The 13,780-nt window shown below is 50.4% G+C and overlaps 1 protein-coding gene across 2 annotated transcripts in view; it reads right to left on the bottom strand.

Annotated features, from left to right (window-relative positions):
- DCHS1 (dachsous cadherin-related 1) overlaps window positions 1-13,780 on the bottom strand; it is a 35,521-nt gene that overhangs the window by 18,555 nt on the left and 3,186 nt on the right. Inside the window, exons 2-3 of one of the 2 annotated variants that reach the window (XM_041729771.1) lie at window positions 9,859-10,436; window positions 786-2,693 (exon numbers count right to left, since the gene is read on the bottom strand). In XM_041729771.1, the coding sequence (XP_041585705.1) occupies window positions 786-2,573 (1,788 nt within the window). In that variant the 5' untranslated portion in view covers window positions 2,574-2,693; window positions 9,859-10,436. The remainder of the gene's footprint in view (window positions 1-785; window positions 2,694-9,858; window positions 10,437-13,780) is intronic. The other variant, XM_041729770.1, reaches the window with a different exon arrangement.

Genomic DNA, 13,780 nt, shown 5'->3' with positions numbered 1-13,780 from the left:
AAACTTTCAAAAACGTAGCCTTTAAAAACAAAAAACAAAAATGAAACAATCTGATCATGCCCTTTTCTGGCTCAAAGAAGTTCAGTGACCTCCTCTGTCTTCCAAGGAAAGTCCTTGGAAGCTTGGTGTCCAAGGACTTCTGTAATCTGGCCTTGGCCTGTCTCTTCAGTTTCATGCCCCCTCTGTCTCCTTCAGGCCTGACTTGCAGGCCCTCTGTGGTTCCCAGAGTCTATCCAGGGGTCCCACCTCCTCCTCGGAAAGGCCTTCTAGCTCTGGACATTGGGATCTCACTAATAGTTCTTGTTATCTCTTATCCTTGTGCCATAGCCCAAATGTCTCATCGAGGCTCAGCTCCATGGAGAGGGATGGGGGTTTCTTCCAGCAGAGCCCAGCACTGGATGAGGGCCCCATAAATGCTGGCATCTCTCTTAGGGAGCAGGAGCCACATGGGTGTACAGAATCTCCATTTCTGCCTTTCAGAACAGCTTTGAGATTTTACAGAGTCTCTCTCACTTCTTGACATCACAGGACACTTTTCTCTCTAGATCCAGTCTTCCCTCAACTGCCTTACCTGATCCAGCTCTTACACCTTGCTTTCTTATCTTGTCATTAGCCCTCACCCTCTGCACAGACTTTGGAGCTCTCAGGATAAGATCAAACCCTCTGTCATAAGTCACCATAAACAAATACACCTGCAAGGCTTGGTTTCTATTCTGAGGTCCCCTGTGACCCTTTAATTCACTCCTGCCCACAGCAGCATCCCACTGTGTGCAGGACTTACCCACCTGCAAGAAGCATGTTCCAGGCTGGGTGCCCTCAGGCAGTGAGGCATTGTAGAAAGTCCTCTGGAACTGGGGTTCATTATCATTCACATCTTGCAGGGCCACACTGACTGTGGCGGACGAGGCAAGAGGAGGCAAGCCCCCGTCTGTGGCCACCACAATCAGCTGTGGCTGAGGTTCCAATTCATAGTCCAGCGAGGCAGCTGTGGTAATGATGCCTGAAGTGGGGTCGATGGAGAACCAGCGGGTGTGGGCACCAGGGGCCAGGCTATACGTGACCTGACCATTACTGCCCTGGTCAGGATCCCGGGCCATCACACGCACCACAAAGCTGCCAGGTAGTGCGACCTCAGGAAGGGGCTCAGGGCGGTAGAGCTGACGGTCAAAGGTAGGAGCATTGTCATTGACATCAGTGACATGCAACACAAAGGTAGCCTCAGCCCGCAGTGGGGGCGAGCCTGAGTCTGTGGCGGTAACCCGCAAGTTATAGGCATCCCGCTCCTCTCGATCCAGCTGCCGAGCCACGCACACCAGGTAGATGACACTGTCCTGAGTGCTTAAGGCAAAATGGCCCTCTCCACCCTCCAGAGAAACGTTGACATGAGCAAAGTCACCATCATCTGGGTCTGACACAGAGATGCGAGCAACAAGCTGGCCAGGTGGGGCAGCCTCAGACACTCGCGGGGAGCCATCTGCACTCAGGAAGATGACAGTCATGGAAGGCTGATTGTCATTGGCATCCCGCACGTTCACAGTCACAAAGGCTGACCCCAGCTCTGGGTGAGCCCCACCATCCCGCGCCTGCACCACCAGTTCATGGACCCGCCGTTGTTCAAAGTCCAGTGGCCGCTCCAGCCGCAGCAGTCCTGTGTGTGCATCAATGGAGAAGGGCCCATCACCCTCACTCTGCCTCCGGTTGATCTCATAAGTCACAGCCCCATTGGCACCAGCATCAGCATCAGATGCATACACCTGCAGGACTGGACTGCCGGGGGCCAGGCTCTCAGACACCACAGCGTGATAGCGACTCTGATTGAAAGCTGGGGCATGGTCATTGATGTCCAGTAGTGTCACATCCAGCAGGGCCTGGGCCCTCCGGGGGGGTGAACCACCATCATAGGCCTCCAGTTGCAGCATGTAGTGTGAACGGTTCTCTCGATCCAGCTCTCCGGTAACTACCAGTTCTGGCACTGGGGCCCCATCTGGACCAGGACGTGTCTCAAGCCGGAAGGTCTCTCCAGCCCCATCACCAGACAGTGCATAGCCCTGGGTTCCTAGACGGCCAGCATCTGCATCACGAGCAGGCTCCAGTGGGTAGCGGGTGCCAAGAGCTGTATGCTCAGGTATCTGCAGGGCAGCCCGAGCCTGTGGGAAGGCTGGAGCATGGTCATTGATGTCAGCCACTCGCACAGTCACTTCTACGGTGGCACCGTCAGGAGTGACTGCAGTAAATCGGTAGCGATCTCGCCGCTCACGGTCCAAGACGCGGGCCGTACGGACCACTCCACTGTGTTCATCGATGGCCAGGTCTGTGCCCACCCCGCTGCCCTCTTGGGCGGAGATGAAATACATGGGAGGTGCTGCCGTGCCTGGTGGAAGCCCTGCGCTGATGTCACCAATCAGTGTGCCTGCCGGCTGTTCCTCATCAATCTGTAGGTCCAGGCTCCCAGCCTGGCCCCAGGCACCTGATACCCCGGTCCCCAGCAGCAGCAGCAGCAGTGGCAGTAAGGGGAGGGGCCTGGAGCTCTGCATGCCAGTGCAGGAAGGCGCAATGCCCGCCTCCTTCTGCATGACAAGGGCAGTCCAGTTATGACTTGGGCTCCAGCTCCGGGCCAGGCTCCAGGCCCAGCTTGAACTCAGGCTTCGGATCAGGTCCAGCTTGGGCCCTGGCTCCTGTTCAGCCTTCCTGACCTGGGACAAAAGCAGAAAGAAAAAGGTCATGATAGTGGTGGTGGAGGAGCGGAATCAATGGTCCAGGGGATCCCTGGGTGGCGCAGCGGTTTGGCGCCTGCCTTTGGCCCAGGGCGCGATCCTGGAGACCCGGGATCGAATCCCACATCAGGCTCCCGGTGCATGGAGCCTGCTTCTCCCTCCGCCTGTGTCTCTGCCTCTCTCTCTCTCTCTCTGTGACTATCATAAATAAATAAAAAAAAAATTAAAAAAAAATGGTCCAGGGAGACTAGGATCTAAGCCACAGCAAGACTCCCGCATCTTCAGCCCATCCCTAGGGCATTTGTGCTGCCGCTCACCCATCTTGGACCCAAGAAGCCCCTGCTTCAGAATTCCTCAGGACCCACTCGTCTTTCCCTGGCAGGTCCTCATCCCACCCCAGCCACCCCCTACTCCAGCAGATTGTTTTGTTCCTATTGTTCAAGTCTCAGCGCCATTGGAATCCCTTCTTTCATGTCTGGAGTTAAAAATATGGCCAGTCCTTTCTCATTTCTCTTCTCATTCAGGACTAGTATCTCAATAACCATGTGCTTTTGCTAACCTCACCTGAATCATCAACCTTCACCTTTAACCATCATCTTCTTGAGCTTTCTGTCAACATTTAAATATGCTGAAAACTTTCCTAATTTATATATATAAATATATATGTATAATATAAAAAATTCATATATATTCCCTCAGCCCCACTTCCCTCTCCATTTAGGAAGAGATTGGTCACATCAGTGACTAAAGGAAACAGTCCTTAGCTTCAGGGGGCTCACAGTTCAGGGATTAAACAAGTAATTACAAGTGTGATAAGGGCTGTAAGAAGTATAGGCAGCTCTGAGGGCACATGTATAGGAGCGGCTTGCCATAGTTAGGGAGTCAGGGAGAGCTTCTCAGAGGAGGTGACCTTCAAGTCAGTATCTACCTAATGAGTAGTTAGCTAGGCAATGGTGGGCAGAAAAGGGAGTTATAGAAAGCAGAGAACAGTCAGAAGAGGGAACAGACAGTGGGAAGGCTTAGAGTCTACAGTCAAGAAAGGGCTGAGAGTGTTTGGAAGTGAGTAGGGGACAATGTGTGTGAGGTGTAGAGGTGTAAAATGCTAGGGGATGGGGGAATGAGATGGGATGGGGACTCATAAGCCATATGGATGATTTGGATTTACTTTTAAGGGCAAATGGAAGCCACTGTGTCATGATATGACTTACATTTTATTCTGATCACTATAGATAACTGCTCTTTGGAAAATAAAAGACACGCACATGGGACAGTTATCTTAGAAAAGATCCTACTACAGACTTCTGAGAGTCCAGGTATGGCAGTGCTTTGATGGTGACTTAGATGAATGTTAGCAGTGAAACTGGTGAGAAGTGGATAGGTCTATAGAAGGCTTAGGAGATAGAACAGGCAGGGCTTGATGACTGCTTGAAAGCAGGAGATGAAGGATTGTGAGAAGTCAAGGAAGATGGGCAGATTTCTGGCCTTAACCATCAACTGGAGAAAGGCATCCTTAACTAGCTAGAGAGGGAGACAGAAAGAAACCCAGAGAGGGGCAGTGCCTCTGAGATGAAGGGGAGCGAGAGTTTCAAAAGAGGCCTTGGGCCCCATATGAAGGTGTTGGTGACTGAGTGAAAGCAGAATCTGTGCGAAGTTGCCCACTCAGAGGTTGGTTCGTTTCCCCCAGTTTCTCACTTCTCACATCCGTGAGGCATCCTCTCCTGTGACAGCGCTCTCACTAGGCTTCCAATTATCTCCATGCTCTACAGCCAATCAACTTTTTTTTTAATCTTCCTCTTACTGGGTCATTCTGGAACACTGGATCGCTGATCATTGGCTTTTTGAAGCCCACTCCTCCTGGCTTCACATGGGGACACCCCACCTCTTGCTTCTACCTTACTTCTCTATCTGCCCCCCAATTTCCTATACAAGGAAATTGTAGAATCCTCTGCCCATCCCTTAGAAATTGGTGCTCTGCAGGACTAAATCCTGAGCCATATCCTTTTCTACTCTCCTCCACATTCTGCCTGGGTGATCTTATCCATTCCTGTGCCTTCAATTCAGTTGCATTAGTAATTTTTTTGTGTGCTATTTGCTGATGCCTTTCCAATCCAGGTCTGAAGAGCTCTGGAGACATGTGGCCAGCTATATACTGGACTTCCTTCACAACACATCCCTAACCTCCTGAAGTTGATTTTCTTCCTCCATTCTCTATCCCATGAGCAGCACCACCACTCAGAAACTTTCCTTGTTTCCTTGCTTTTCATCAGTCTGATTTCCAGTTAGTCATCAAAACATGACCAACACAATGAAACAGGTCTCAGATCGGTCCTTTCTTCTCTATTTGCACTGCTACTGTCCCAGTCTGAGCACTGTCATCTCTCCTTTTGATTCCTACAGTAGCCCCTAACTGCTCCCCCTGCTTCCTGGCTTGGACCCTCTGACCTATCTTCACCTGACTAGAGCAATCCATATAGCTTTCCCCAAATCACTACTGAAGATAGGATTCTATGCATTCCCCACTACTAACAGCAGAAAACTGCTGCCCCGCTCCAGAAAAAAAATGCAGATACACATACACACAAACTGTGTCTGCAGTTTCTGGGGGATTCATGGACAGTAGGGATAAAACTTTTGGCCTGAAAGATAAAGTACAGCTTCCTTACTATATGAAGCTACTTACTTACTTACTTACTTACTGATCTGAGCCCTGCTGCCTCTCCAGTGCACCTTTACTTTCTTCCACCACACCCTGCATCCCAACACTAAAGCCATCCCCGTGTTCCTTCCCGCTCCTTGTCCTATATGCATTCTCTTGTCCTGATATCTCCTTTAAACAGTCTTCCCAAGTGGCCATCTCCTACTCAAGCTTCAAGATCTGGTCCAAATGTCCTATCTTCTGTGGAATGTTCCGTGACTTCTCTCTCCACCCACCTGCAGGAGCCCCTTGTACCCTCTGCTGGGCTCCCACTGCCATTGGTCACACTGACAGTAAACTGCATAGCAGCTCTGAATCGCAGGCTCCTCGAGGGCAGCGAGTTCAGAGTCTTAGCTGGTCTTTGTCCAGCACAGTGTGAGCAGGCACTTGGTGCTGAATGCATGGTCAGAGCCTCATAATTCTACACCGTCACACTCACATGCTGACACAGATAGAAATGTCTGTGAACTTGCCAACTCAAGACGATGGACACAGACAGTGTGAGCCTGTGCTCCTGATGCACTGTAGTCAGGCCTGTGGCTACAGAAGTGTGTCCTCCAGTTTGATATATGAGCTCTGCTACTTAGGACTTCCTGTCCTCCCAAGGGAGTTTCTGACCTCTCACTAACACTTCCAACCCCCATCTCTCCCACCTGTGTGAGGCAATAAAAAGAGCAGGGATTCTAGAGTTTCAGTTATTTTCCTAATCCATATGATTCTATGAGAATTAGAGGCAAAGGAAGCAGAGAGCTCAGAGCTGAGCATCTGGTAGATGCTTTTTCAGCAGCTCCCAACACCATCTCTGATGAATCCCTTCGTCCTGGCTTCAGAATTCTGGGGTTCTCTGTGTGCACTAAGGCCCCTGTCCTTGGAGACTGCAATCTGAGGAGCTCATGGAACTGCCCATGGGATAGCAGGTCAGAGGAATTCAGAACAAGGAGGTCTGAGTGAACATAGCTTTGACTGGGAGGATGTGGGTAGAGGCTGAGTGTACAGGGATGGGGAGGATGGGGGTAGAGGCTGAGTGTACAGGGATGGCCCAGGGGCCCAGGTCAGGGATCTAGGCCTAGAGACTGGTTAGGGGTCAAGGGTTAAGAGTCAGTCCTATTCATTTAGTCAATCAGTGAAGAGCAATCTGTTATGGTTGGTGGGGAAAGAACTAATAGTGGGATCAACATATTTATTACTGTTATTATAGTTTTCTGTCTGCCCATCTAGGGACGGAATGTCAGCTATGTTGAGGGCCAGGATTGTATCTCATTCACCTTTGTGTGTAGCACAGAGCATGGCATGTGATCAATACATTTTCTGAATTAAAGGATATATGAATGATATGAGATAAAAGCTCAGGTGAATGAACAGCCTTGAATAGGAGGGATTCAGGCCCAGACAGATGCCCCTTCTCCAACCTGTGTAGACCCTGCCCTCCTCAGCACGCAGCCTGGGTTCCAATGCAAACTCCCCCTGTACAGTCTCACAGTGGACACACAAAGGTACATGCTCACAAAGTCACAGATCCACACACAGCCAGATCCACAGGTGCACAGACTCACATATAGACACTCAACACACTTATACCTATGTAGACAGGGGCTACTTTAACATATATGCTGCCAATACAGATACCTCTCCTTACAGAGAAGCATATTTTCATACACACAGATAGGGATATTCATTCCCATGGAACCTATCCCCCCCCCACACACACACATACAGGCATACAGACACACATAGGCATGCTTTTTGCACACAGAAAGACAAATTTCTCACAGGCCTCACATGGACAGGCACATTCACATGATACTTGCTCCCCCTACCCCACACAAATACACAGGCATACTCACATACTCTCTCCCTCCCACATACACAGACAGATGCATTTTCATGTGTGCACAGACACACCGGCAGGCACGTGCACACACACACTCACAGACCCACCCACACACAGGCATGCTCTCACACATGCTGCTGGGGCACTCGTGGTCAGCTCTGTGGCTGCAGCTGTGACCTTTAGGTCCCTGGGGCCTCTGTCTGGACTGTGCCTCACCACTTCCTGCTCCAGAGCTTCCAGTTCCAAACTCGCACTCCAGACTCTCTCCAGAGACCGTCTCATCCTCTCTCCAACTCTCCTCTCAGCACCATCTCCCCATCTGTCCAGTGCTTCTCACTGCCTCTTCCCCAGCACTTGCTCCCCCTCCCTGTTCCTGTCTCTTTCCCTGTCCAGGCCTATCCTGTCCCTTTCCCCAGATCTGGCTTTAGGTGTCCACCTGTCTCCTGCCCAGACCTATCTTCTTTCTGCCCCCAGATCAGTCACTTCTCTTCCACCCAGTTCTGCCTTGCTGCATGCCCTCACTGTCCCGGTCCTGTTGCTCTGTCCTCTGGCTCCATCCTGCTCTCCCCCTCTAGCCCCACATCTGGGCCTCTGGAACCACAGCTGGTTCTCATTAGGAGGGGGAGGGGCGAGGCTGTTCATTGGGGCCTGCAGTGTGATGTCAGTCCTCCCCCCACCACAGCCCCTGTGTCTACAGGACCCCGGGAGCAGGGAAACATGGGAGAGGAAAGAGAGGTGGGTTGGGGGGAGTGGTAGGGGGGCCATAAGGGAAGGGGGTGCTCCAGGAGGAAGCAGAGGAGTGGCGGAGGTACAGAAGGGAAGCAGGCTAGGGGAGCTGGCACCGCCCAAGCCTCCACCCTCAACTTCCTGTCCTAGGGCCAGGGAGGGGCAGGGACCAGAAAGACAACAGGGTGGGGGGGGGGTGGTACTAGAAAGGCAGATTGGTGCAGAAATGGCAGAAGAGGAGGGTAGCCTTGGTAAGCAAAGGGAGGGCCAGGCATAAAGGGGAGAGGACAAGACTGAGAATGCTGGTGGGGGGGGGGGCAATACTGCAGGAGAGTGCGCTAGTGTGACAAAGGAGAGAGCATGTGTGGCAAAGGGCAAAGGAGAGAATGATCCAGTTACTACGGAGATGGGAGCTAAGTCAGAGTCAGGCAGAGCTAACCTGGAGAGGTGTGGGGAGGTAGATAGAGGTGGGAGGCAGAGCTGTGCTGGGGGGCAGAGAGGAGAGGAGGGTGAAGCAGGAAGGGAGGAGGAGGGAGGAGAAAGCACACAAACTGGCTTTCAGGGTATCCCCGAGATAACATAACGCATGGGAGGGCTGTGTCCTTCAGTTCCTAGGAGCCACTTTAGGGAGAGGCTGGGGACAGATCTGAGTGGAGGGAAAGTCTCTTCCCTGAATTTTTATGGTGTGCTGGGCTCTATGCCAGGGAGTTCACAGACAGTATCTCATTTAATCATATCAACCCTGTAAGGAAGGTGTCCTGCCTTCCACTGAGGAAACAGGCTTTGCAGGAAACAACTTTCCCGGGTTAACACAATCCCAGTTTGATCTGAAAGCTATGCACTCCATGCTGCCTGGGATGCAGGGAGAAGGGAGAGATGGAGAAAGGGAGAAATGACAGGGGAGCTGGAGGGAGGGAATCCTAGTAAGACAATGGAGACCTGAGGAAGAGAACCCACGGGAGGAGGGAAACCAGGTATGAGGTGTCTGTGACAGCCTAGGTCAGTACCAGTGGGACCAAGAAGACACAGATAAAAGAGGTGAGACTGACAAGACTTGGCCACTAATGCTTCGGGAAAGGTGAGGGAATCGAAGGGCCCAGACTGACTTCCAGGGTTATGGCCTGGTTACTACAGTGGTGCCATTAGGATACCACAGAGGAGAGAAGCCACTTCTCAGGTGCCCATCGGGAACCCCACATGATGATGTCCCAGGCACAGGTGGATTTGCAGGTCTGCAGCTTAGGAGAAAGGTCTGGGTTGGAGATAGGGATTTGGACAAATCCAGGGGTGATGAAAAGCATGGGTATAGAGACCCATCAGCTAGGATGTACAGAGGAAGAAGAGTCTGGGGCAGTACCCTAAGGAGGAGTCACATTAGGGGGCAGACTGAGAAGACTTTTCTTCTTGGAGGAGAAAAAGGGAGGCAGTATCACAGAAGCTAATGGAGGGAATATTTCAACAATATTGAAAGGGAGGGATCGATAGTGTGCAGGACTGCTGAGACTTCATATAGGATGAGGGCTGAAAAGTGGCCATTGATTTTAGCAGTAAGGAGTTCACTGGAGATTTGGGGAGAATAGTTTCAGGAGAGTCCGAAGGGTGCAAGCCTCCTGCAGTGGGGAATGATAGAGAATAAATCAACTAAACAACTCACCATAGACCAGACGTCAGCATAGATTGATTCATCAATACACACCACACTTCTACAATAGGGAGCCAATATATCACAGTAGGGCAGGATAGGATAGTGGTGAAGATGTGGACTCAGGGGCCAACCAAATTTTTTTTGCCCAGCTTCACACTTTCTAGCTGTGTCACCTTTGGCAAACCACTCAAATTTCTCAGTGCTTCTAGTTCTTCATTTATAAAATAAGGGCAATAAGAGTACTCACCACACTGTGTTTGCAGTTAGAACAGTGTCTGGCACACAGTTCCTGCTTTGTAAGTGCACAGGCATGATAAGAAGATGGGCTCCGCTGTGAGGCGGACTTCAGCGCAAATTCTGACTCTGCCACTGACAGTGTCGCCCTGGGTGAGTTGTTCAGCCTTTCTTAGTTTCCTCCTCTGTAATGTGGGGATTAAAATGCCCACTTTATATGGTTGACAGGAGAGTTAAATGAAAGAATGCTACCAAAACCTCAGCACTCATCTGGCACAGAGTGAGGGCTCAGTAAATATCAGCTGCTACTGCTGTATGCCAGTCACACAGAAAAACCATCAGGTAAGTGTTATTTCACAGATGAGGAAACTGAGGCTCAGCGGGTAGCAGAGAGATGTGGGACACGGCTCCAAAGCTAGTGCTTGGTTACCCTGGATTGCTTCCCTGCTGGAAGGCTCCGAATGCTCTGATGAAGGACAACAGGAAGAGTTCTGCCATAGGAGAGGAACTCTGGCAGTGGGCATGGAAGGTCAGGTGGGCATGGAGCCAGGTGGTGAGGCAGGAGGAGGACCAGAGGATGCTTGAAGGTCTCTAGGAGACAAAGAGAAAATGGGGAGAGGCAAGCTCAGGACATGCATGTGAAGTGATTCATTAATTGATTGATTCAACAAGTATCTATTGAAGAGAGGCCAAGCATCAAACTGAGCAGTAGAGATAAAGCAGTGACTTGGACAGATTGGACTCCTTGCCTTTGTGGTGTTCACAAGTAAGGCAGGGAAGGGCACAGAAGGATGAGGGAGCAAGGGATGTTAGTGACGGGCAGCAAGGGCCTATTCCGAAGGTCTGACCCTGACAATCAGAGTCTGGGCTGCAGAGGAGGCTGGTGAGGCTGGAGTAAGCAGAGGAAGTGAGAAAATAGCAGCAACCCAGAGAAATTAAGAGGGAAGCACAAGTTTAGAGTAGTGGGAGGCTGAGGGGCAGGAGAACACAGTAGAGGGATAGAGATGTCGGGAGTAAAATTAACTAAGTTAACAGTTGAACACTTAACAGTAGTTTTCTTTCTGAATTCTCAAACAGCTCTCTTAATGTTGCCTCCATTTTCACCCAAGAAAAGGGGAGCTCAGAGAAGCTAAGGTCACCTAGGTGGCAAATGATGTAGAGGGGTAGATCAAAGAGGTAGCCTCTATCCTTCTCCTTTCCTCCTTCCCCTCCTCCTTCCCCATCAACCAAATGAGTGGTGCTATCTAGGCTCTGAGAGAAAACAGCTCCTTCTATGAGCAGCTTAGAGAGAGAAACATAAACAAGGACATTCTAGTGTGCCAAGCGAACACAGAGGGGCATCCTGACTCAAGCTTGGGGGTTCCAGATTGACTGATGGGAGGAGGTGCCCTCTCACCAGAGGACACAGGAACTGAGTAGTAACCCCTCCCAAATGTCAGTAGTTGAAATGCCTGGGAGTCAGAGGGTTACCCAGGAGACATGGACCCTGGAGCCCAAGGAAAGGCAGGCAGCGGGAAACCAAGAAGAAGATGGGATCCAACAGCACATACCTCTGGGAGGGGCTTTTGTTTGCAGGTCCCAGGGCATCAGAGAGTCCAGTCTTGCTTTTGTTACCAGATAGGCTGGATAGGGAAGAGGAAGTGGGCACAAGTGTCTGGGAATCTAATATGGGGAGGGGCAGGGCCAAGGGTGCTATGATTTGGGAGGGCCCAGCGTGGGTGTGTGTGAGGAGTGTTGGAGGGAGAAGCAGCCTATGGCACCTTCCTTGCCTTCCTATGGCAAGGAAGGGGGCCTCGTGGAGCAGAGCGGAAGGTGGGCACTATAGTGCCTTGTGATCTAAGCAGGTCACAGCTTCCTCATTTTCCTCTCCCTCTAGGAACCTCAGTAAGCACCTAGCCCAAAATATTTGGATCTGTGAATTTCTGGTGCTCCTTGAATAATTTGCCAACTGAATAAAAGAGAAATAAAGTACAGAGAGGGAGAGGAAGAAGAGCCAGGAAAAGAGAAGCCCAGGTGAAAGGCAGAGAGGAGGGCATAGGGTGAGGAAGGATAGTTTGTGGGAGAGGGGAGTGGCAGTGTCTCCAGTGGGATAAGTGGGTATGTGTGGAAATGTCTCGACTATGTAGGCTGCTGAGACCAGATGTCAGTGTTCTAAAGAGTGAATGAGGGTGAGGCATGTGCAGTGAGAGGCCTCAGTTATTCATTCATTTGTTTATTGCCATGAATGTGAATGTGGAGGGCCCCTGGGGACATTAGGAATATAATACACAACTCTGCCATCAAGAGGCCCCAGCCCAGTCAGAGAGACAGAACAGGGAAGAGGCAATGATAACAGGGAGACAAGAGGATCGCAAGTCTGCATGGTGGAGTCAGGAGAGGCAGGGTTTGAGACTAGATCTGAGGATGGGAAGGGGCTAGCCAGAGGAAGAGGGAAGAGAAGGGCTTTTGGGTCAGAAAGCAGAATGTGCTAAGGGCCAGAAGCATGGAAGAATCCAGTATCTCTGAGGAACTACAAGGAATTCAGTATGGCTAGAACTTGCAATGTGAGGAAGGTAGGGAAATGAAGATGAGGCTGGGGAGTCTGGGGGGAGCCAGATCATGAGGGATCTCGTAAGCCTCAATAAAGTAGAGAGTTCACCCAAGACAATGGAAAGACACTGCAGAATACTGAGCAGGGAATACATGGCTGGACTCGCACTTGAGAGAGAGCCCTCTTGCTACAATGAAAAGAACAGATTGGAAGAGGGAAGAATAGAAGTCTAGGGAGACGATTTAGGAAGCTCTTGCGGTAGTTTATGTGGAAAGATGGTGAGGTGGGTTCAGTAGCTAGGCCATGGAGCAAAGGGAATGGGATGCCAGAGAGAGCTGGAAAGGCGGTAAGACCGGCAGGTTCCAGTAACTTTCTGGGTTGGGAAAAAAGACATGTGGAGAAGGGATTGGCTGCAGTTAATTTCTGGATTTGTAGCTTGATAATGAGTAGAGATGGTGATTTGGGGGAGGAAGGAGTGAGTTCAGATTTGGACATTTAGGGGCTTGTGAGCTATATGGCAACGATCAGGTAGGAAGCAGATATAGAGGTCTGGAGGTCAGAAGAGAGGTCTGGAAGAGGTAGATATTTGGGAGTCATCAACCTATATAGGTGATAATTATAGCTTTGGGAATTAATGAGATGGATCATCTAGAGGAGTGTAGACAGTGAGATAATGAGAAGATCCAAGCCAGAACTGTAAGGATTGGTACATATAGGGGCTCCCCAAAGGAGCCTTCAAAGCAGAATGAGAAGGAACAGTGAGGAGGAGCTCTGGGAGAGAGATACATGGACCTCATCCTACTGTAATTATCTGTTTATCTGCCTGTCTTTTCCACCAAGGTTTAAACTTCCTGAAGGTAGGAGTAGTGTCTTCTCTCATAGTATCCCCATCACCTAGCAGTGTCATTGGCACTTGAGAGCTAGAATAAAACGGTGGCTAAGGAGCTATAAAACAAGAATGGCTCAAAGAGAAAAGAATGGTCAACTATGTCAGACCATGCCAAGGGGTCAAGCAGTTGAGGACTTGTGAAAAGAACCTCTAGATTTGGCAGGTGAGACGTCACTTGCTCTTAGGAGAGCCATTATCCTGGGAGGACAGGAGTAAAGGGGAAGTGAGAACAGCTCCATGCAGAAGACCCTTTCACAATGAAGCAAAGCGAGAGATCACTTTTCAGACACTCCTTAGCCAATCTTTGTCCCATTTTCCTTGAGCTCACCCATCCCACAAAGTCTCAACACAAATTCTCAACCACACCAAGTGGTTGGTAATCCCCAATGAGCACTTAGCACATAGGGGATTACCAAGTTAAGGAAGGCAAGGGAGACTGGAGGCTCTGTGTGTGCTCACAGGAAGAACAGATATAAAGGGAGAAACTGGAGACATGGATAAGACATAGCATAATTA

This window comes from Vulpes lagopus, chromosome 15, assembly GCF_018345385.1.
Source record: "Vulpes lagopus strain Blue_001 chromosome 15, ASM1834538v1, whole genome shotgun sequence".
Taxonomy (NCBI): domain Eukaryota; kingdom Metazoa; phylum Chordata; class Mammalia; order Carnivora; family Canidae; genus Vulpes; species Vulpes lagopus.
Note: the sequence above shows the minus strand (reverse complement) of the source record. Positions and strands in the feature narration are given on the sequence as shown.